The 22,784-nt window shown below is 38.1% G+C and overlaps 1 protein-coding gene across 1 annotated transcript in view; it reads right to left on the bottom strand.

The window, feature by feature from the left end:
* tm9sf4 (transmembrane 9 superfamily protein member 4) overlaps window positions 1–20,028 on the bottom strand; it is a 127,624-nt gene extending 107,596 nt beyond the window's left edge. Inside the window, exons 1-3 of the mRNA XM_051933293.1 lie at window positions 19,941–20,028; window positions 5,209–5,319; window positions 4,999–5,098 (exon numbers count right to left, since the gene is read on the bottom strand). Of these exons, the coding sequence (XP_051789253.1) occupies window positions 4,999–5,098; window positions 5,209–5,319; window positions 19,941–19,973 (244 nt within the window). The 5' untranslated portion in view covers window positions 19,974–20,028. The remainder of the gene's footprint in view (window positions 1–4,998; window positions 5,099–5,208; window positions 5,320–19,940) is intronic.
* Window positions 20,029–22,784: the final 2,756 nt, after the last annotated feature.

Here is a 22,784-nt window from a genome sequence, read left to right as displayed (position 1 = left end):
TTGAAATTGCAATGCGTCAGTCTGTTCCATCCGCATTATCTGTGCCAAGAAACTTGCCATCACAGAATGATGACAAGAAACTGGATGCATCAGTAAAAGATGAAATGGCGGTGTTTCGGAGCAACGGCAAGTGCGGGCATTGTTTACAACAAGTGTATCAGTATCTGATGACTGTGCCGCCTACTTCAGTGGAGGCAGAGCGTGCTTTCTCAGCGGCTGGCATACTTCTGCACGAAGGTGTGCTCTTTCCTGGACGACCGCATGCTGGACACATTAATAATAATAATTCATTACATTTATATAGCGCTTTTCTCAGTTCTCAAAGCGCTATCCACACAGGAAGGAACCGGGAAGCAAACCCACAATCTTCCACAGTCTCCTCCTTACTGCAAAGTAGCAGCACTACCACTGCGCCACCTGTGAGGACGTTGTGCTTTCTACGCTCTTATTACCGCAACTAAAGATACATGTACTTATATGACAGCATGAACTACTTGTAGATAAGGTTAGTCTTTTATTTGTGTCAACATATTGCAGTAGTTTTATTAAAAATAAAGTGTCGATCATTCTAAAACAGTTCACATGTGAGATGCCCATGCACTGTGTCATCCCCAGGTGCCCGGGATTCCCAGGAATGGATAAACCCGTCCGGGAATGGATTCCCTAGGTCTGAAGTCTATAGGCTCCTTTTGGTAATAGCTATTGCAATAATAGATTACTCAGTAGGGGGCTCCATTACCCTTGCGGTGAATTGGCACATTTTAGTACCTGCTATAATAGCATTTACCCAGGAAACATTCCGACTTAGCATAAACTGACCCAGGGTTGAATGGTTACTACAAGACAAGCCCAACATCTTTTCTTGGGATAGTGGTTGCTGGCCTAGGGTTGAATGCTTGCTACAAAGGAAAACTAAGCCCAGTTTATTAAAGTTATCTTTGGAGGGGCTGAAAGATTGTAGCAGAAGTCTGCTTTGATGCCGAAAATGCCAAAGAGACATTCGATTAGTAAGAGTGTAGATCGAGTTAAAAATAATAATAATAAAGGAAAAGATATAGTATATCTCTCTGTGATTAATGCACAATAATTACATGAGCCCAGAAAGAGAGAGTGCAAGTTTAGATGAGATAATAAATAAGATCATGTGGACAAGAAAATAACACATTCCACAGAAAATGCAAGTCTTAGGGAACCTGGCAGTTAGCCTCCCTGGCATTCATGAGCAAAGTAGAAAGAAATGGATCGGAGCACTAGTATGTGTCCAGCAATTAAATTGGGATAAGGGATGATCAAAAGTTAGGAAAAAAGGTTGAAATAGTTACACCAAAAAATCCATCCAGGATGTGGTCAACTAGGACATTTTAGAAAGAACTGTTTAGTGAACCCATGACAACAAGGTTGTAATCAGTCATCACAGAGTAATGAAGTGTTATTTATAAAAAAAAAAAAAAACAGTACCAACAGCAAACTGCTTTTGAAACAACAGACCCCATGGTTTGGTTCAATCAGGAAAACTAGGGCTTCCCAGAAAATCCTAATTAGGAAGGATAGTGCCAATATTAACAGGATGTTCAGGTAATGAATTAATGATGAACACTGCATTTAAAAGGAAGAACGTCCCCGTGATGATAAAACCAAAATGATATAATGACTATACATGAAGAGGGCAGAATTTTACTGAAGATAAAACAGGAAGTTGGGCAAGATCAAAAGATGAGATTAACACATTGTAATGAGATTGACTTGCAAAGATTGATTGCATAGAGTTCGTGAGTGTGAAGTTTGTGAAACTGGAAAGCCCAGATACAAACCAAGAATCTCAACTGGTGGCATAAGACTTTTAACATCAATAAGAAGCTTAGGTAAAACCCTTGCAATTTAAATGTGATTTTGACATGAGCCAGTAGTTTGCATTAATGAGAGTACAGTTGACGTCTTCTGGAGGGAAGACTGACACCTACTGTCAGCAAGATATTGTTTTATGTAGCAAAGGCGATTGTCTGATTTTAAGACCACAACTGGATGTAATTAGAGGCAACTATGTAGATGGGAGCATGAGGAAACGAGCATGGTTGTTTGTATAGGGATTCTATCTCTGGTTATTGTTGTACACATCAATAACATCGTTGGCACCATAAACTAGAGACTTTGGCAGTTTTTAAAGTAAATACTTGTGCTCTCTGTGTCGCCACCAATGATAATTAAAAGATCTCATCATAAATGAAAAAAAATTGGACTAGGTACACTTCTGTGAACTAACATAGCTAATGTTTATTGGATAGGAAAGAAATTAAATAGATGCTTAACACACACACAGCGACAGTATGACTTTGATCAAACCGATGTTGACAATAATTTATCATCATACTTAGAAATTATTACAGTCGGAGATTTACAAAGAACAGCATGTAATGCCAACATAGTCAAATGATGAAAAAGGACTGATAAATTTTCCTGTTTGACTTTGAATTTCTATACTCAGTTTTTGCTTTTATTTGATTTTATTGATTTGTGAGATTATACTTTAATAATTTACACTGATTTCTATTATTTCCCAAATTTAGTTAGCCAGGGACCACACATGTTCTATACAGATAAGTAATAGTTAAAGTAGGAGACTAGACCTTACAGTTTTTAGTGGGACTTTAATATGTCCAAAATGAGAGCAGATATAAATAATACAATATAATTTTACAATGTAATACAATGAAATATAACAAGAAATTATTGAATATCTATATTACTAAACCACAGTTTAATTTATGCACGGCGGACGCACCGAGGCGTAAGCATACTGCGCCGTGGCGCCCGCCCCAGAGTCAAATGCAGCGGCTTCCCAAAGTCAGTGGATAAAAACAATAAACGGAGGCTCCTACAACACGCTTCACAAACACCAGAAGCAAAGAACTCACAGGCCGTGGCGCCCCAGAGTCAAACACAGCGGCTTCCCACCGAGGTGCATGCATACTGCGCCGTGGCGCGCGCCCCAGAGTCAGACGCAGCGGCTTCCGAGACCCCATGGATAAAACCAATAAACGGGGGCTCCTACAAAGCGCTTCACAAACACCAGAAGCAAAGAACTCACAGGCCGTGGCGCCCCAGAGTCAAACGCAGCGGCTTCCCACCGAGACGCATACATACTGCGTCGTGGCGCACGCCCCAGAGTCAAACGCAGCGGCCTCCCAGAGTCAGTACGTGGCGCCCAAACAACACAACCTGTACACTACACTTGCTCTAATCCACTGTGCCAGTAATATAGATCACATAACGGTCACAGACTCAAACCCAGCGGCTTCCCAGACTCAGTGGCTGGCACACGAACATCACAACCTGTAAACTAAACGTGCTGTGCTCCACTCTGCCAGCAGTCGGTGTCAGCAAAGGCAACGGAATCACGTCTCCACAAAACGAAAACGCTTTAGTACAGATATGCTTATTTAATTCAATGACATTTCCCCAGACGCACCCACCCTCCATGATATTTCATCCATCCAAATATCGGACAGAACAGAAACTGATTGCCATTCTTGGATTTACGATTCTTTAGAGAATTGCGGACTTACTTGTAAGGACAAGAATTGAATGTAACTAAAGGCGTAACTAAATGTTGTTTTAAGCCTAGTCATGTTGATGCTGTTGCCTCATCTTGGAGAAGCCACCAAGATAGTTCCCAAGGGTAAAATGAAGAAGGTAGGTAACAAACAACATCCTATAGAGGGAATAAACTAATGGGAAGCCCAAACACTCCTCCTATGAAGCAGTTCTAAAATCAATAGAAGAGTATGTAGATCACCCCTTTTACTAGGCAATATTCAGATTAATGGGAGTCAGAAAACACTGGTGGCACTTGTTGATTGGATGAAGCTATGCATATTATGAGTCAGGTGATATGATGCATTGGATGAGGTAATGTAACAGAAAAGGATAAAGGCAGATTAATTGTTTTACTGAGTGCTCACTTCTTGGACTGAGACATTTGTGCATACCTGTATACAAATAAAGAACTGTTCTACATTTTCATCTTATCTCGGTGAAGAACTTTTGAAAACAGAGGAAAGTTTTTCCACTAGGTAACTGAAGAAAATTAGCTTTTTAGCATGGCCAAAAGAACTTCACATCCTTTACTACATTCTACTACTGAAGACATAAGCCCAGAGTATTGCTTATGCTACCAGAAAAGGCTGATATGCTGATTTTTCTTAACAAGAACCACTGACTTCATTGTTACACACACTCTACTTATCTTGGAGAAATTTATCTTGAAACACCCCGTTTTTGTTTTTCAAGTAACCTTTGTTGTAAAAATTGAAGTTGAAATTGAACTCTATAAAGAGAATAAAGACTTTGATCATTTTTTTTAAACTGTATTTGAATCAGAACCAAGAATCGACACACACAATCTGAATCAGATTTGGAATCGATAAAATCCAAACGATACTCAATCCTATTTACCATACAACCATCTCTTCCTCACCTTCTGCCCCTACACCACCAACCATTATCTTGGCTTTTCCTAAATTTATCTTGAGGCCCTTTGCATCCAAACTTTCTATTTTAATATCTTTTCCTTCAATACTGTAACACTTTTTGCCATCAGTAGGTGATCATTGGTGTACAAGAGCTCACGTTTTGGTTACTGTTATGAAAATACAGGAAAGGCATCAATTGAAGAGGAAGAAGCTACAGAAGGCATTTGTATTTTACAATGTATTTATTATAGTGAGTTGTGGACAAAAAGATATTATTTTGAAATTGTTGTTTTCCTCAGGGTCATTCAAATGATTTGAACAGACAGATGCTCTATGATAATGAAAGTAGTCTAATTGAAAAAGCAGCATAATTTTTCATAGATACTCAGTTGAGATACACTGCAGGAAAAAATCAATACACAAGTACCAATTCTATACTGTATCTTATGCAATTCAACTTGTTATAAAGAGCAGAGTTCCTCACCTACCAACTGTTTTCTTTTAATAAACAATTATATAGTGATCTTACCAAGATTTTCCGCCTTGTAGATTATTTTATCTGGCTGGCAAAATGGGAGAGAGTAATACTCATAGGGAAGCTGAGTTCTTGAACTTGTCAGCTTGACAGCCTATAAAAATAAGAAATGTTAAAAGTAACAAATACATAATCTTCATTTCAATTTTAACATGTAGTGTTCAGAAACAGGTACAAGACTTTATAAAATTATATACTTGTTACCTTGATTTCCACAGGATCGTTTTGATGGAAATCTTTTGGTGCTACACCAGGCACATAGAATGTGTTAGCATTATGTAGAAAGGAAATTATAACCAGCAAAGTCCAACTCTCCTGAAATAAAAAGATTACATTTGTTACATATTTAATATATGTAAACTTTCAAAATTTATCATGTAATATTTATTAGAGTGCTGTAGATACCATGATGAAATTCTGGGGTTTTTAGAGACTTCTTCAAGAATCTTAAATTCTGCACTTGGACTCAGTCTTGCCCACTTGTAGATGGTCTGTTGGACAATGGAATGATTGTTTTCCAATTATTTGGAGATCTGTTAAATCCCTTCCCGGACTCACAGACACCTATATCCTCTTTTATGAAAACCTCCGGGCGCTCTTTCGATCCAACCATGGTGATAACACACCCATCAACAACAAAGCAAACTAAACTAAAAGACTGAGGTTTAAATAGGACAGGTTCCTCCAAAATTCTCTCTAATGCTGTTCTGATCATTTGCACCTGATCTTGTGCAACAGATTAGAATTTTTGGTATTTAAGGTTAGTGATAAATATAGGGGTGCACTTACTTTTTCTACATCTGAAATCTAAATTTATGTTTCTTTGAATTATAAAATGGATTGCAAAATGTAAATGTGGCCTGATGTTTAATAATAATATATTTATTCATAGGTGCCTTTCTAAACACTCAAGGACACCGAACAATAGATAAAACATACATTATAAACAAAACTAAAAATACAAAATTTAAAATCAGACAGAGCAATTGTAGCCAATGAGAAAAAGCAGTCTTAAACAAATGAGTTTTAAGTTTAGATTTGAAAAGTGATAAGGATTCAATATATATAAGCTTGGAAGGTAATGAGTTCCAGAGCTGGGGAGCAGAGCAACAGAATGCTCTGCTCTCCATGGTGGTAAGATGGACGGAAGGGGACCCTCAAGTGGATGGAGGAAGAGGATCTAAGGGTGCGGGAGGGAATAGCAACATGTACGAGGTCCTTCAGATATGGAGGGGCAAGGTTGTGGATAGCCTTAAAAGTTAACAGAAGAATTTTGAATTCAATGTGTAACTTAACTGGAAGCCAGTGAAGCTGCTGCAAGACAGGAGTGATATGGTGCATAGAGGGGATGCGGGCAGCTGAATTCTTGACCAGTTGAAGCTTATAAAGATATTTGTGAGAAAGACCAAAGAAAAGGGAATTGCAATACTCCAGACGAGAAGTGTCAAGGCTATGAACAAGGATAGCAGTTGTATGGGGAGTGAGGGAGGGGCAAATACAATTAATATTACGCAGGTGGAAATATGCAGACCGGGAGATGTTAATGATATGGGACTGAAAAGATTAGAGTACTATCAAGAATGACACCCAGACTCTTAACATGTAGGGAACTGGAGACAGAGGAATTATCAATAACAAATGAAAAATGATCAGTTTTGGATAATGTTGACTTTGTACCATTTGGATAATGTTGACTTTGTACCAATGAGGAGAACCTCAGTTTTGTCACTATTTAAGAAAATTTGAAGAAAACCAGGATTTAATTTCTGCTATACACTCAATAAGCGAGGAAGGTGGAAAGGAAAAAGTAGGTTTGCTAGTGAGGTAGCGCTGGATGTTATCAGTGTAACAGTGGAAGCTAATGTTATATTTACAAAAGAAATTGCCGAAGGGAAGGTAACTAATGAAAAGGAGGGGTCCCAGGAGAGAGTGCTGGGGCACACCTAAAGTAACAGCGGTGGGTTGGGATGTAAAAGTTTTAAGCTGAACGAACTGAGTGCGGCCTAAGAGATAGGATATAAACCAATCTAGTGGAGTGTGGGTAATGCCAGTTGAAGATAATCTATTAAGAGTAGTATGACAAATAGTGTCAAATGCCGCACCCACATCAAGAAGGATGAGAATAGTGATTAAACCAGAATCAGCTGCCATAGGAAGGTCGTTAGTACTTTGGATAAGTGCCGTTTTTGTACTATGCAGGGGGCGAAAACCAGACTGGAAATGTCCATATAGATTATTTTGAGATAAATGAGTTGAATAGGCACTATTTTTTCAAGAAGTTTGGAAAAAAAGGGTGGATTAGAAATAGGCCAAAAATTACTGACATTAGTAGGATCGGCACCAGGTTTTCTCAGAACTGGAGTTATTGCAGCAGTTTTAAAAGATGAAGGAACAGTTCCAGTGGTGAGAGAGGAGTGAATTATAGTAGAAATAAGAGGGACCAGAGAGGGGAGGCAGGCTTTATAACCAGAACTGTGGGGAGGGGATACAGTTGACAGGTGAATGGCTTACACATACACATGAGATCTGAGATTTCTGAGAAAGCAGGAAGCTAAAAAGAGGAAAATGAGTTAGTAGGTGGATGAAATTCAAATAAAGTACTGGAGGAAACCTTACCCGAGAGACTGGTTTATCCTCTGGATTTTTTCATTAAGAAATGACATAAGGGAATTGCAAAAATCAGTTCAATAAAGGTGAGAAGGTAAAGAATCCAGGGGTTGTGTGATATTATTAAGCAGTGAAAACAATGACTTGGTGTTGCCTTTATTGGAAGAAATTATACGAGTATTTACCTTTATTGGAAGAAATTCTGTGAGTATAATAGATTTGGTTTGAGCAGTACAGTCCTTATAATAAAGTACAGTATATGGTTTTTATACATCTCTGTGAACAAATAGTCCAGTTTTTTTTTTTATACAACCATTCAAGTTGCCAGCCTTTGGCTTTCAAAAGCCGAAGTTCAGGTGTGTACCAGGGAGCAGAAAAAGAGAAAGAAACAGATCTAGTTTTTAACGGAGCGAGCGAGTTATGAATACCATAGAGTCCAGTATTATAGTGTGAAACCAGTTCTTCAGGAGTGAATAAATTATGTATATCCATAAGGGAATCAATACTAGAGGAAAGAAAATCCAAGTTAATATTCTTAATATTAGGGAAAGACATGAGATGTGGAAGCTTAGTATTGGAAAGAGTAAGTTTGACATTGAATTAAAGAAGAAAATGATCAGTTCTAGGGAGTTCATCTGCAGTATAACCATGGAGGGGGGGAGATAACTCCCTAACAGCAAATCAAGTCCAAGATATGTCCTTTAGAGTGGGTGGGAACATCAGTATGCTGCTGGAATCCAAAACTCTCAAAGCAGGATGTAAAGTCTCTAGTAATAGGGACATTGATATTATCCATATGTATATTGAAATTCCCCAGAAGTATTATGTTTGATGAAACAGTAGATAAGTGTGTAAGAAAAACAGCAAAGTAATTCAAAAAGTCATTATTTGATTTAGGGGGGCGGTAAACAGTTGCAATAATAGTTGGAAAAGGTCCAGTTAATTGACACACAATGGATTCTAAAGAGCTGAAGGCAGGAACAGACAACAGCAGGACTTTCCACTTCTCGCGATGCATTATCGTGAGACCTCCTCCCAAGCCAGAGCCACAGGGTTGACAGATGTAAACAAACCCCAGGGGAGTGGATTCATTAAGTTGGGAGGTTGTTGCCATGTCTCAGAGAGAAAAAGTCAAACTTGCGATCAGTGAGGAGATCCTAGATAAGATGCCCCTTGCTCGTAAGTGAGTGGATGTTCGACAGACTGAAGTTGACGTTGGTGTTATCGCATTTGGCAACGGTGTTAGCCGACCGAGCTAGGCTGGCTAACACACTGTGGTCAGCGTCCCTGCCTAAGTTAAGTGGAGGACGTCAAGAATTGGACCAGATGGAGTTTATTATTTTCAAAGTGTCAGCCTGGAGACTCCAGTGGGACCCACAATGGATGTATCTCCAACGGGGGAGGAATACGATGTCCGGGTGGAGATACAGACCAGTCAGTGGAGGCTCAGACAGATGGAAGTGCTGTCAGAGGAGTTCGGCAGCAGATTACTGAAGCAGGCCCTTCACAGGTTGGATAGCGAGTGACAGGAGGGACCAAACAAACAAAAACCAAATAAATATTCTACCAGTCCACATAGTAAGCAAGGATGCGGACAACTCAGATGTCCGGAGAACAGAGCCAGGTAAGTCTCAAAACAGGGTTAGGAGGAAACTAGTCCATACACAGCCACATTGAAGTGTCAACCAAATCATCAGTCTAGCTATAAATGACTTAAATATAATACTCAAAGAGTGTCTGCCCAAATGGAAACAGTTGCTCAGTCCAATAGATCGAAAGCTATCACAAAAAAGTTAAAAAGTTACCAGCAAGCAGCGGCATCCAGTCCCACCAGCGTTCGCTCAACCGGAACTAGTTTGGCACACCTGTTATATTTGTTATATCAACTGTTATGTTTGTTATTATCTATAGATACTATTTAAATGAAAACCAAATAATATGTCTACATATGTTAAAAAATAAAAACATTTCATGAGGTGTACTTGTTTCACACGACTATAAATGTCTTAATCAATGTGATGAGCTACATCTTAGTGAGGATATATGGATTCAACTAGAAAGTATCAGTGATAGACCTCTAATATTGGGAGTGTGTAACACACACACAAAGCTCCTTTGCCCCTCAATGAAGACAATACATTCAGGAATCCATTTAGGATGAGAATATTGAAATTATGTGGGATTTTAATTACCCAAATATTAAATGTGACCTTTTAAACAGCAGACCACAAGAATAGAATTTCAAAGTTATATTCAGTTGTTTAAAACATTAAACACATTAAAACACCAATGAGTGAAGACTGTGTAGATTTAGTATTTTGTAATAATTCAGACAGAATTCAGTGATTAAACCATTACAATACAGTGACCATAATAATAATATTATATTAACAACAACAAATCAACTGTGTTCTCCAGGTGCACTCTCAAAAGCTAAAATTGTTAACAATAAGATAAAACTAAAAAAAAATGGAATAAACCTTTAAGGGTAAAATTATACAGAGGAACAGTTTGTAAGGTTTAAAAAACATTTTACATACAATGCAAGTTTATCCCAAACTTTAGAAACAGTAAAATTTTAAAGAGAACGTCACAGAGAAATAACAAGGTGATAATAACATGCTGCAAAGAAAAAAAAAAGTTGCATAAGTTTCATAAGACATCTACATCTACCACTAACCACTGGACTTATGAGAGCAATGGTTAACAAGATTATGAACGCTAAAAATATATCAGAGACAAATATTGCAAAAAAATGAGAAAGGTGAACAATAGTTCTTTCAGTACTGTAGTAGTAAGGAGAAGTGCACTAGAAATTACAAAAGCAAACTAAATATACTGACAGTAAAACAGCAAAAGTTTCATGTTTTAATTTTTCATGAAAAAAGCTTTCATATGGTCAATAACCTCTCAACAGTAATAAGGACTATCAAAGAGGAACTTACTGATTGCTGCTTAGAAGATATAAAAAAAAAATAAATAAAAAAATCGGCAAATCACCAGGGCCAGATAACATTTTACCTTAGAACAGTGTTTTTAACCACTGGGTCTCAACCCGTCTTTTTGGGTCCACCCTAGAGTTGCTGTTTAGAATGATTGTGGGTCACCACACCAACGATCACACCATTCCTCGCCATATCTCCCTCCCCCAGCACACGCTACAATAACTGCACTGGCATCACCATCACCAAGGAGGAGGTTGAGAAAAGAGGTTAGATAGTACATATATTTCAAAAATGTTCATACAAGGACATTCCTTAAAATTGGAAGCTAACAAATACTATCCAATTATACAAAAAATAGGTAAGTAAAGTGCCCTTCTTGAAAATCTGTTTTTTGGTATAGTCTCAAACACAAATCACCAAAACCATGGAAGTGTGCACTAAAAACTTGAATATTTTATACTGGGGGGTAAATTTACATAAACTTTGAAGTGAAGAAGGTACTGTTTTCTACTTTAAAGTGCATCACTTGCATACAGGCAACTTAAAATACAGAAATGACATGCTGCACATACTAATACAGATACGGCTAAAACAAGCAAACTTCCATGCAAAGAGAAACCAGGCTGAAATAAAACAATATAAATTTGAAGCAAAGTAACTTAATATTCTTTAAAAATTGGGATCTGCACTCCAAATGTTGACTTCCCATGCTATTTGCAAGCTGCTTTTTGGATTAAAAACCCCCAGAGTAAGAGGTATTAGAAAGAAACATCACAAAGATGACTAGTAGCGACAATGACATTATATCAAGACAGTATACAATGCAGCAAATGAAATGATATGAAATATTCAACACACACAGAGTTGAACTATTATGTGTACTTTTATGTACTTACAAGCCATGCTGTCTAAGATTGGTTGAAATCCGAGTAATCAACACAGACCTTAGTGTTAATTTTTGCAGTGTACCATCTATTGTAGTGGTAATTGACTCTGAACCTGGAGGTTGCCGCGGCTGCTGGTTTTACATTCCAAACAGTTTTGTAATAAGCAGACAATGAAACTTGGTATTAAATTATTTGGCTTGTCAGTTCTTTCGTTATTCCAAGACAAATCTATATCACGTTGTACATTTTTAGTTTTCAGAGAACGTTATCCATAATTTTTGGTCCTTCCCTTCTATCTCAATTACTTTAAAACAGTGTATTAACACAGACATTTCATTATACATACATGCAGGCTTAAAAGGAAGCATGTTAGCTAGACTGCTGCTGGTTCCTTTGTCATTTGCACCTCATTACTGCCTGATGGCTGGTTAAGAAAACAGACAATTAAAACCTTGATGGAGCAGTTTAAAGTTAAAACACAAAGTTAAGGGTTCTGAATCATAACAAATGAGTTAACTAAAACTAAGCCACAAAAAACATATTGCACTAGTAGTAATTAAATGGGTTTGAATTAAAACCTGCAGCCACTGTGGACCTCCAGGACTGGAGTTGAATGACCTTATCTATTGGAATGTTGTTGTACTTTGCAATGTATGCAGTAATAAAATACATTGCATTTGTCATTCCAGCAGAAGGTACATCGCAAACATTTGTTGCAATAAAATGCATCTGCTGGAATGACAGGGACTAAGGCTACGTTCACATTACCAAGCTGAAGCGACTCGGGTCCAATTTTTTGCCTTAATGTGATAAAAACCTGATGTTTTCAGGAATGTGTGGACACAAGCTTTTCAAACCAGATCTGAGTAATTTTGATATCTGGCCCTAGACTGGATATGTATCCGATACACTGCCTTACGACATTAATGAGAATGGTCATATCAGAATTCATGTGGTTTTTTACCTATATGCATGGACTGAGTGCTGCCATCATCAGCCAATGCTGGAAGCATGACAAAACAATGCAGGAAAGCTACAGCTGTGACAACAGTCACAGTCCCATAGGGCTGCAATGATTAGTCGACGTAATTGACAATGTCGACTACAAAAATCGTTGACGCATCATAAACAGAACCTTCAAAAGAGGCTCTAGTCACAAAGAACCACATTGGTTTTTGTCACTGCAATGCACTACATGAACGTCTGGGGGCAGTATCATTTGTTATTGTTTGTCAAGACTGCACACAGTCCTACCAATGAAGAAGAACATCAGAGTAGAAGAAGAATGTAGAGGAAAATAAACGTGGTTGCAATGGCGAGTCGGATAGAGAAGGGGGAAGGAGATGGAAAAATATTGAGACAGAAACTTTCTAAAGTGTGGAAGCACTTCACCGAAAAAGAAAAAATGTTGACTGCAGATTATGCAAAGTGGAGCTTTCCTTTCACGGCAGCACCACTGCGATGCATGAGCATCTGAAACGCAAGCAACCTTGAGCTGTGATGCCGCCGTCTCTTGAGAGGTAAGTTTAAGCGAGTAAAGTTAGTGTCACGTGTTAACATTGATGTTTGTACTATAATGTGTATATCAAGGTTTCGACAATGATAGTTAACCCTTAAACCACCACATACTTAGGGGCTAATGCATCCCTGGACTTTTTAGCTGCACTTTTTAAGTAAAAGTCACAATTCACAAAGAAAATGTGAAATTTTAATGGAACATGTATTTTTTTCATGCAAAGAGCATTGCAATTACTGCAAAACTGATCATTTTACACACTGCAAATGAACTGTAAAAACTAATAAAAAAAACTACTGAAACAATCTATTATTATATATGTCCAAGGTGTAACTGACGCCAATGATTCAGTAAATCACGAGCCAACTGCGCTTGAACTGGCTGCATGCAAACACACAGAGGTCAACGGTGATGCCTGCAGGCTCGTCTAGTACAGAGGCTGAATCCCAGAGACAGTGGTGCTGCAGTTCTGCCGGGGCCGGCAGTGGTCGTGAGCTGGCTGCTCAACAAATATATGGCACTGACTAATCAGCTCCGGTGTGCTGGCAAATTACTCTGTAAAGCAAATATAGGCAGTTGCGGAGTTCAATGAATGTACGTCGCCGCATATACTCGGCTTTGGCATGCTTCCAAATTGCATTGGAAACTGACTCTAGCCGGTTCCAGTGGTTTAAGGGTTTAGTGAATACAATTTCAGTTATGTTTGCTAATGTGTTTGGAGCTATGGTAAACTAGTGAACAGGAGAAGCTGAGCCGTCGTAATTTTTGTTTCTTCTTTTTTCATATAATATTTGAGTTCATATGAATAGTAAACCATCTCTAACTAATGTTAGGTAACTTGTGTTTTGGAGCATATCAGTAACTAGCCTGTTGCATATTTTACTCCATTATTTTTTTATTTTGGCATAATATAGTACATGATGTGATAAACTACAACACTTTTCCTTTAGAGTGTGATGATTAAAACATCTTTCTCTGTTGCTCTTTATGTTTCAGTGGTACTAAGCAAAGGCATGTAGACAAGTTTATCCTGAAGAGAGGCTCTTGCACTGCTCAAATGGCTGAAGTGTTCACCAGAAAGCATCCTGAACATGATTGTCAATGACATGCGACCTATATCTATGGTTGAAGATCAGGGCTTCAAGCAGATGATCAACACATTTCATCCAGGCTACACCTTACCCTCCAGAACTCATTTTACAAAGATCATTGAGGTAAAGTATGAATCTGCTATTACTCAGATGAAAACTGTCCTTAAATCAGCCAAGAACAAGATTGCCCTAATAGCTGATTCCAGGACCAGTGATGCCACAGAGGCTTATCTTGGTATCACTTGCCACTTTATAAGTGATGATTGAAAGCTCATTAGCTTCAGCCTCACAACCATGCCATTAGAAGAACAACACACTGAGACAAATATCGCCACATGGATTGAGTAAGCTATGGAAAAGTTTGAGATCCCTCCAAGCAAAATTGTGGCAGTTGTTCATGACAATGGCTCCAATGTCGTCCTGGCTGCTAACACGTTGCAGGAAAAACATGGGTTTTTTTGTGCAGGCCACACTTTGCAGTTGGTGATCAATAATGCACTGAAACACCCTCAGATCAGTAAAGCACTTGGAGCAGCAAGGTGTCTTGTAGAGCACTTTAAATGAAGTGAACTGGCTTCAAGCAAGCTGAAGACCAAGCAGAAACAGGAGCACAAACTTATCCAACATGTCCCTACAAGGTGGAACAGCACTTATTATATGATAACCTGCCTCCTGAAACTAAGGTGTCCACTGACTGCAACTCTGTCTGACCCAACAGTAACACAAAGAGGGAAACAACACCTAGACCTCAAAGCTGAGCAGTGGATCATTTTAGAGGAGCTGGCTAAAGCTCTCCAGGACTTTGAATGTGCTACAGTCTACTTGAGTGGGGAAAGCTATGTGACTGTCTCTGCTCTGCCTCCACTGGTAAAAGGGCTTCTGAAATCCACCCACACTGCTTATGATACAGCTTCTGTGCAGGCCTTCCAGGCAGCTGCTTCAGAGGAGATCACTACACGTTGGTCAAGAGAAGTCACCTTAAAAGATGATGATCCAAACAAACTGATCATTACAACTGCACTAGACCCACGTTTTCGAAAGTTGAAATTCCTGAAACCAGAAGAGAGGTTCAGTGTTCAGAACAAAATACAGGCTCTGGCCCTCCAGTCCAGGAATGGGAGTATTACTCAAAACAACCAGCTTGCCACGGGGCACGAAGAAGCAACAGGACCAGATGATGAGGGTGCTTCAACTTCAGCTGAGAGAACTTCAAATAGATCTCCACTAGCTCTTGATTCACTGCTTGGATGTGACTCAACAGACAGCGACAATGAGAACACTGAAGAAGATGCTCACGAACAACTGATCACTAACGAAGTAAGACTTATTTATTGAAATAAGAATAGTGCATATTAAAAATGTCAATATTAAACATTTCAGATGTAGCCAACTGGCTCATTTTTATCTGTTATCCCATGCCAAGTGTTGATGTTCTTTGGAGAGCAGCCCATCTCGAAGACAGAAAATCCTTTGTCTTGGTGGAAGGCAAATGAGGCAAAGTATCGCAACTCTTGCCTTATTGGCAAAATCATTCTTGTGTATTTGTGCTACCTCTACTCCCTCTGAGCATCTCTTCTCAGCACCTGGGAGCATGCTCTCAAAGAAGAGAGCCAGCCTCACACCAGAACATGTCGAAATGCTCACGTTCCTGCACTGCAATCAGGAATATATGAACTGAATCTTTTATAAACTGTACATTGTTTAATTTTATTTGAATTGAAGCTTTATTTAAACTTTTGGACTTTAAGGCCGGAGTTATACTTCATGCGATGCGACGCATGCTGCAGCGGACGGTCCTGCTACGCAAGCGTTGAAGTGTTTATACTTGCGCGCGTACTTTACGTAAATCTGAAGGAATCCGCCAGGTAGCAGTGCGAGATATTATCACGGTGAGAACATGTTCGGCTTCTCTATGTTGTGAATTGCATAGAACACCCATTAAATTCCGATGACACCTTACCGCAATATCTCTGAAAAGGATGTTTATTGATTAAATCCAGGGATGTGTCCATTCCAGCAAGCATTGGGCATGAGTGAGAAACAATCCCTGGACGATGCCTCGGCTCATCGCAAGGTGAATACAAGCACACACACACACTAGCGTCACTTTAGCGGCACCAAATCCCCAAATCTGCATATCTTTGGAAGGAAACTGGAGCACACTGAGGAAACTCAGCAGGAAAACGTGTAAACTCCAGGCAGGGAATATCAGCGACGTGACTCCCTGCAAGACAGCAGCGCTAACGCTCCGCCACTGTGTCACCCCATGTGTGTAATTATTGACAGTATTCATTATTTAAACGAAATTACCGATTTATCTGTAAAATGTAATATACATACTTTAATGCTTTTCATCATGAAAGTGATATCAAGTATAAATCTAAGGATTCTAAATGTGCAGAGAGTTGGAATATCATACATTTAATGTGCTCAGTGTGGCAATCTATCGCTGCTGTCAGGAGCATAGGAAGCCCTACAGAAAAAGATGGCACAGAAGACGGTATGTGAGAATTTTAAAACGTATTATGTCATTACGATTGGGAATATGTGATGCTTGAATATAAAAGCACCATGAATACATCTGTATGTCGGCATTTTGCTTCACCACATCGAACCATTTATCAAATATCGAAGCACGCGCACACTGATCTTGTAGGATCCGCAAAGCGGCTTTCTGTCACATGTAGATAGTAAACAGAGACTCTGATGTCACATTCCAACTTTTAGCACACTGCGCCCCCCGACTTTTTGCTGGTACTGCAACTCGCGCACACGCCGTGTTAATTTCTGAGGACCTGCTCAAAGGACGCATCAAATGAACGCTCAGAATGCGTGGCGGCCGTGATGTGGGCGCGTACGCGTTCTGAGCGTGAAGTATAAATGAGCCCTAAGACACACCAGTGGGTATTTTTGGTTAAGTTAAATACACTTTTTTTTGTTTAAAGACTATGTGCACTTTAGTTTGTATTGTTTAATGTATTTCTTTTTTATTGTGATGGTCACACTAATATAAAAACATGATTATTTTCAAATTCATATGTTTCACTGGTTGTAATTTTAATTTGATTATTATTAATTTTAATCGTGTTAATGCGGAGACATCAGGGTGACATTCACAGGTGGACAGCCGTGAGCAGATGAGGTAAGACATGCACTGGAGCCCAGAACAGGATGTGCAACCACAGGTCACAGGCATCAAAATTGTCAGGCATAAAATAATCATAACTAATTGAAAAAAACGATTGTGAACGATTGAATGATTAGTTGACTACCAAAAGAATCATTAGTTGCAGCCCTACAGTCCCACCATTGCCGGTTCTTTTCTTGTACCCATAAATATCCAGGTGCAGCAGTGTCAGCAATAGTTGCGAAACAAAATCCTTGCCATCCTCTAGAGGAAAATGCAATGCATACACTAGTTACTACCACATTCATATTGACAGTTTTAATACCATGAGTTGTCTCACAAATATTACTTTTTTTTGTTGTTGGTGATGCAGATGACCTGTGTACAAACAAATCAATGTACATATGCATGCCGTTTTGGACAAATGAGTTCACGTTAGTTAAATACAGGCCACTTGAACTTATGAACGTGAACCTTCAAGATAGGCAAATCCAATCAGAGCAAAAATTCGGAATTGAGCAATTAGTTTTATAATGTGAACGTAGCCATAGCAACTGAACAGACACACAGAAACTTAACCTTTTATTATGGTGGATCTTTCAATAAGTATGGTAAGATAGTTAAGCTCTATCAACTCCAATGTCTTAAATTCAACTCCCACCCGGTCTGTAGGCATCTTTTTTTCCTCAATTCCAAAATCATGATTAATAGCTCAACTGATGTTTTTAATTTTTTCTGATATAAGCAATGACAAACCAACACCCAATCAACAGTTCCTGCTTTGTGTCCAATGCCGTACCTACATAGGCTGTGAGTTCCCAAAACCCTGAACTGTGCATTAAAAGATTTAAGAATTTTAGATGTATTACACATATCCCATGCAACTGGAGAAAATTCTCCAAAGTACTACAACAGTAAAATCTCTCTTCACGTCTTTTCCCCAAGTTCCTAAATTTTTCTCATTCTCTAAATCTTAGCTGTACTATCTGCCAGTTGAACCCTTGTCCAACATTTGTGAAATACAATGACATCTTCCAGCTTCCATAATTTCCAAAATTTGCTTAAATTACAAAATGCCCTGAATTATAATGGAATTCACTAATTCAACAGTAGAGATATAATTATGTTTGAATTTGTATGTTTAGTTAAGTAGTACTTTCTAAGTACTGGAGAGAAAATGTTAGAGAAGGAGAAGAGAAAGTGGATGGATAAAAGATCTGAAGAAAAAGGGTTTTGACTGGAGAGGAAATGCAGCACCAATCTATATGGAGATGGTTGATTAAACACATTGACCACACATAATTGTAGAAGTGGGAACTGATAAAGGAGGAGGGAAAAAAAGATGATGTTGTGTTCTGTTTTAAACAGCTCCAAGGCCACGAAGTTAAATTCCTCTGCATTAAGTTCTGGCGAATAAAAGTGACTCTGATCTACAGGCTATCAGCATACAGTCATCAAAATCAATTTGTCTAGCTGCTGCTCTCCTGCACCTCTTCCGAAATATAACCACCTGTCTCCTGCTCCAGGACCACCTTCCCACTCCAATCCCCTATCACTTACTATAACATTCTCGATGGAACCAACCCTGGACAAGCCATTAGTCTATGGCAGGAATTAAACACGCATACATTAACAGTAACTCTGGGTCTGTTCAGGGCTACTACTCAACGTAATGTGCAGGTCTCTGAGATGTGGGAGGGAATGGCAATGCACACTGCAGATAATACATGGATTTACTGCTAACAGGAGGTAAGTTTAAAACCTTTTTGTGAAAAACAATTACGACGTGAACTTGTTTTACAAGGTGAATTAAAGGAAATAGGACACGGCAACTGTGATTTTTCTAATAAACGCCCTCGACAGCTGTAGGTCTGCACAAAAGCTGATGCGTTGACAACTGATCATTGTCTTTTCAAAGTTGGTTACGGCGCAATTGCTTTATCGGATTCAGTCACAAAGATTTGGGGCTTGTATCCCGATAGCGAAACATCAGACACGGATGCATTTCGTTTTTAGTTTATGAGAAAGCGATGGAATTACTCAGGAATGTGTTTCCTGGTTTGCGCGATCTCACCAATACACAAACCAGTCGTAGGCGATAACTAAAAAGTGTATTTAAGAAACAACAGATGGCTTTAAGAGCGAACACGTTTGTTTGAGTAATGTCTTTGATGGTGGTAACTGACACAATAATCATATTCGGATTGTTTTTTTTTTTTTTAAAGCTGCGATTTTCCCCAGTAATTCGGCGTCCGGATACCGACCCGGAAATAGAATACCACGCGACATTTTATGAGGTCTCTATAGTTATCAGGTTTACTCCTCTTTAAAATAAATTACACGTTGTGCAAAATACGATAGTATTTACTGTTTTTAATAGAGATGGTCTATAAATGAAACCCTGTGACAAAAGGTGACATCTGATGTAAAGCTAAGCAAACCTCCATAAGAAAGTCCGGGAATAAGACTGGCACTTAAGAGATGCTTCGGAGCTATTTACTCCAAATGAATCGATATCATGAATAAACCTAAAATTAATATATTTTCAAATGCGCATTAAAATGATGCATGTCTAGCCAAACAAATACTAAAAGCTAGAGTAGCCAGTAGAAAAATGAACAACAAAACAAACTGCACTTTAAATACTTCATATGTGCAGTTTTTCCTCACAAAACACACAGTTGTTGTTTAAAGCATACATTAAACAAAGAATGACTGCAAAAAAAATTAAAACAAGAAAAATAAAAATCCTTCTCTACTTACCATCGCCGCCGCCATCTTGAATACACGTGTCATTGTTGACGTAGCCGGAAATAGTGACAGTTGGACACACTGGCCACGCCCATTCAGTGGCAGCCGAGAGCTACTGTTTCAAAAAGTAACGCAACTGAATTTAAAACATATTTGTATGCTACTTTAAACGTGATGTTCGATACAGATAGTCATTTTGATATCTTGACGGAATCGTATAAACTTTCTGACATTGTTGAAAGAGTAGTCTTTCGTTTTTTTGGTGAAGAACATTTGATGAAGCTGTGAACCGTCAAGACTGGGGAAACATCTGGTTCGAAATTGAAAAACAGGTTTTAGAGGTACCAACAATCCGGCATAAATTACACCGCCGTACGTTGAAAAAGACAATATATTTTTGGGAGCTGAATTTAAAAATTCAGGCTATTTTCTTCATTATGTAACTTTTTTTCACAAAAAAACACACATTTAGCAGTCAATTATAGTTTTTTTCAATTTGATTAAATTTATTATTTTGTGTTCATAACAATTAGTTACGATCACTTTGAAATCACTTGCTGTATTTTTTTTGTCCGGCGCCTCCTGATTAAACGGTATGAGAAAACCTCCACATACCATTTGATTCGTCTTGATATGTAGTTCAAGCTTTTTGGGGTTCCCCCATATTTTTGACCCTCTAGACCTGAAAAACTGTCATATTTAGTTCTTTTTTTAAACCATATTTTGTGAAAAAAATATTCTCTTATGATAAACAGTAATCCAATAAAAGTCTTTAGCAAAAATTACACTGGTCTACAAAAAATATTTTTTGTTTGCTTCTGGGAACTTTAGAGCAGCTCTTTATTAAGTTTTTTACACTGATTTCATATATAAAATCGGAATTAAGCTATAGCACGTCAGGTTTTTGAAATACACATCATTGACGTTTTGACACTTTTGAATATCAATATAATATATCAACACGATATCTAGAGTTTGGACTATGTCCCACCAAAATTGTTTTGATGTGTTTATTCTGAAAACAAACCAGAAGACGATACCAGAGACACGTTAAAGTATATTTATGTCAATTTACCTCAATATAAAAGTGAGGTCAGCATGCCCAAAAATGTTGGAGGTACTCGCTTTTGTTCTTGAACTGCACATCTTTTTCTGTTTGCATGAACCAACAGTAGTCACCCATCACCATCAATTCGGCATGAATTTTCCCCAATATCAGTTTTCCATCACCTTTATATCTTGATGAAATCTTTCCCCATGCTCATCTCTGACATTGCTTAGATTTGGTGGAAAAAGTCAAGATGAGAATGTAAAAAAGGTGTCTTCAGTGACTTTCTGGTTCCCGTAAGCTAATATACTTTCAGCATATTCTCCACAAGCTCAGTATAATTCTCTGCTCTGTGCAGAGTGTAAAGAAAATTCTGGACAACCTGCACGAATGAGGGTGCTGATTCAGTTGGCTTCAGTTTCTTTTTGAACTCATCGTCAACCATCAGTTCATGGATTGCAGGGCCAACAAACACACCTTCCTTAATTTTGGCTTCACTTTTCTTGAGACCAAACTTATTTCTTAAATACTGAAATGCATCGCCTTTCTGTCCAGTCACCCTAGTTGTCCAAGACCTGGAACATCATAACTAAAAAATGGGACGTGCTGGACGAAAATGTTTTTCAGATTTGGAGTCAGCAAGTGAAATTTGTTAAAGTACAGGTGAAAGAATCCCAGTAGCAAAATGCTTGTTGACCAGTGTTATCAGAAGGATTTGAAGTTTTTTTTCCCAAAAATGAAGTTTATTAAATACTTTGCTCCTTCAAATACGATATTCTAACATGTTTATAAACATAGAATAAAGAAGAAACATAAGGAAGTAACCATTACAATAAAATATTTAAAATAAATGAAGCTGAAAAGATTTAACAAAGCAATAGCCTTGTTTTAACTTTTTTGTTTTGTTGCAAACTTATTAAAGTCATGGAATAAATCAATAACTCAGTGCGTATAAAGTTATAAATGATGGTATCCTTCTGGAGAGTCTTATCTTGCGTATATAAAATTTAGCGAGTATAATAATTAATTTAATTATATAGTGTTCATCTAAGTTAAAGGAGGAATTATTAAAACATAGAAGTATAGCAGGATCTTTCTCTCTACCAATTCTTTTTTTCCATGTCTAGAAAAAGCTCTAACCAAGAATTGGAAGTTGAGCATGCCATATCAACTGAACCCAGGGGTTCACTGCCTAATGGGATACGAGTGGTCAAAGTTACCCCTTTTCACAAAACTATGAATAAATGGGGAACAGTAAAATAGGCATGTGGGTTGTTGTTTTATGTTATTTTGAGGTTTCTGATCACGGATATATGATTCTTTACTGGTGGTACTAGCCACTAACAAATTTTAAATATAAGCATGTGGGGTATTGTTTTAGACTATTTCCAAGTCAGTAATGCAGAATATGATGTTATTTTAAATTTGTGATCCTTTACTAGGCATCTAGTCCACTATGCATTTCTAGCAGAGGGTGAAAAATGCCAAATGTCTATTGCATAGAATATTTAGACTTTAAACATTTCAAATTGATGCACACATTTTAATATTTCGAATACCTGACACTGCTAGTCTTGTTTATTATTTACTTCTACCTCATGAAGTAAATAATTACATTTCTTATGAACACCCCTAATTATGGTAGCTTATGGCAATTCAGACTTTTTCCTAATAGTAAAATCTATGTTTAAAGCAAAACAGTTATTTTGTTTCATAATAAAGTCAAGAGTATTGGTAGAATTAAACATGGAAATGAGTCACAGTAGCAGGTAGCAGCATGTGAAGTCACTAGAGACAAAAACTCATTA

The sequence above is a fragment of the Erpetoichthys calabaricus genome, chromosome 10 (genome assembly GCF_900747795.2).
Source record: "Erpetoichthys calabaricus chromosome 10, fErpCal1.3, whole genome shotgun sequence".
In the NCBI taxonomy this organism is placed as follows: domain Eukaryota; kingdom Metazoa; phylum Chordata; class Cladistia; order Polypteriformes; family Polypteridae; genus Erpetoichthys; species Erpetoichthys calabaricus.
The sequence above is the reverse complement of the archived record's forward strand: the minus strand, read 5'-3'. Positions and strand labels throughout refer to the sequence as shown.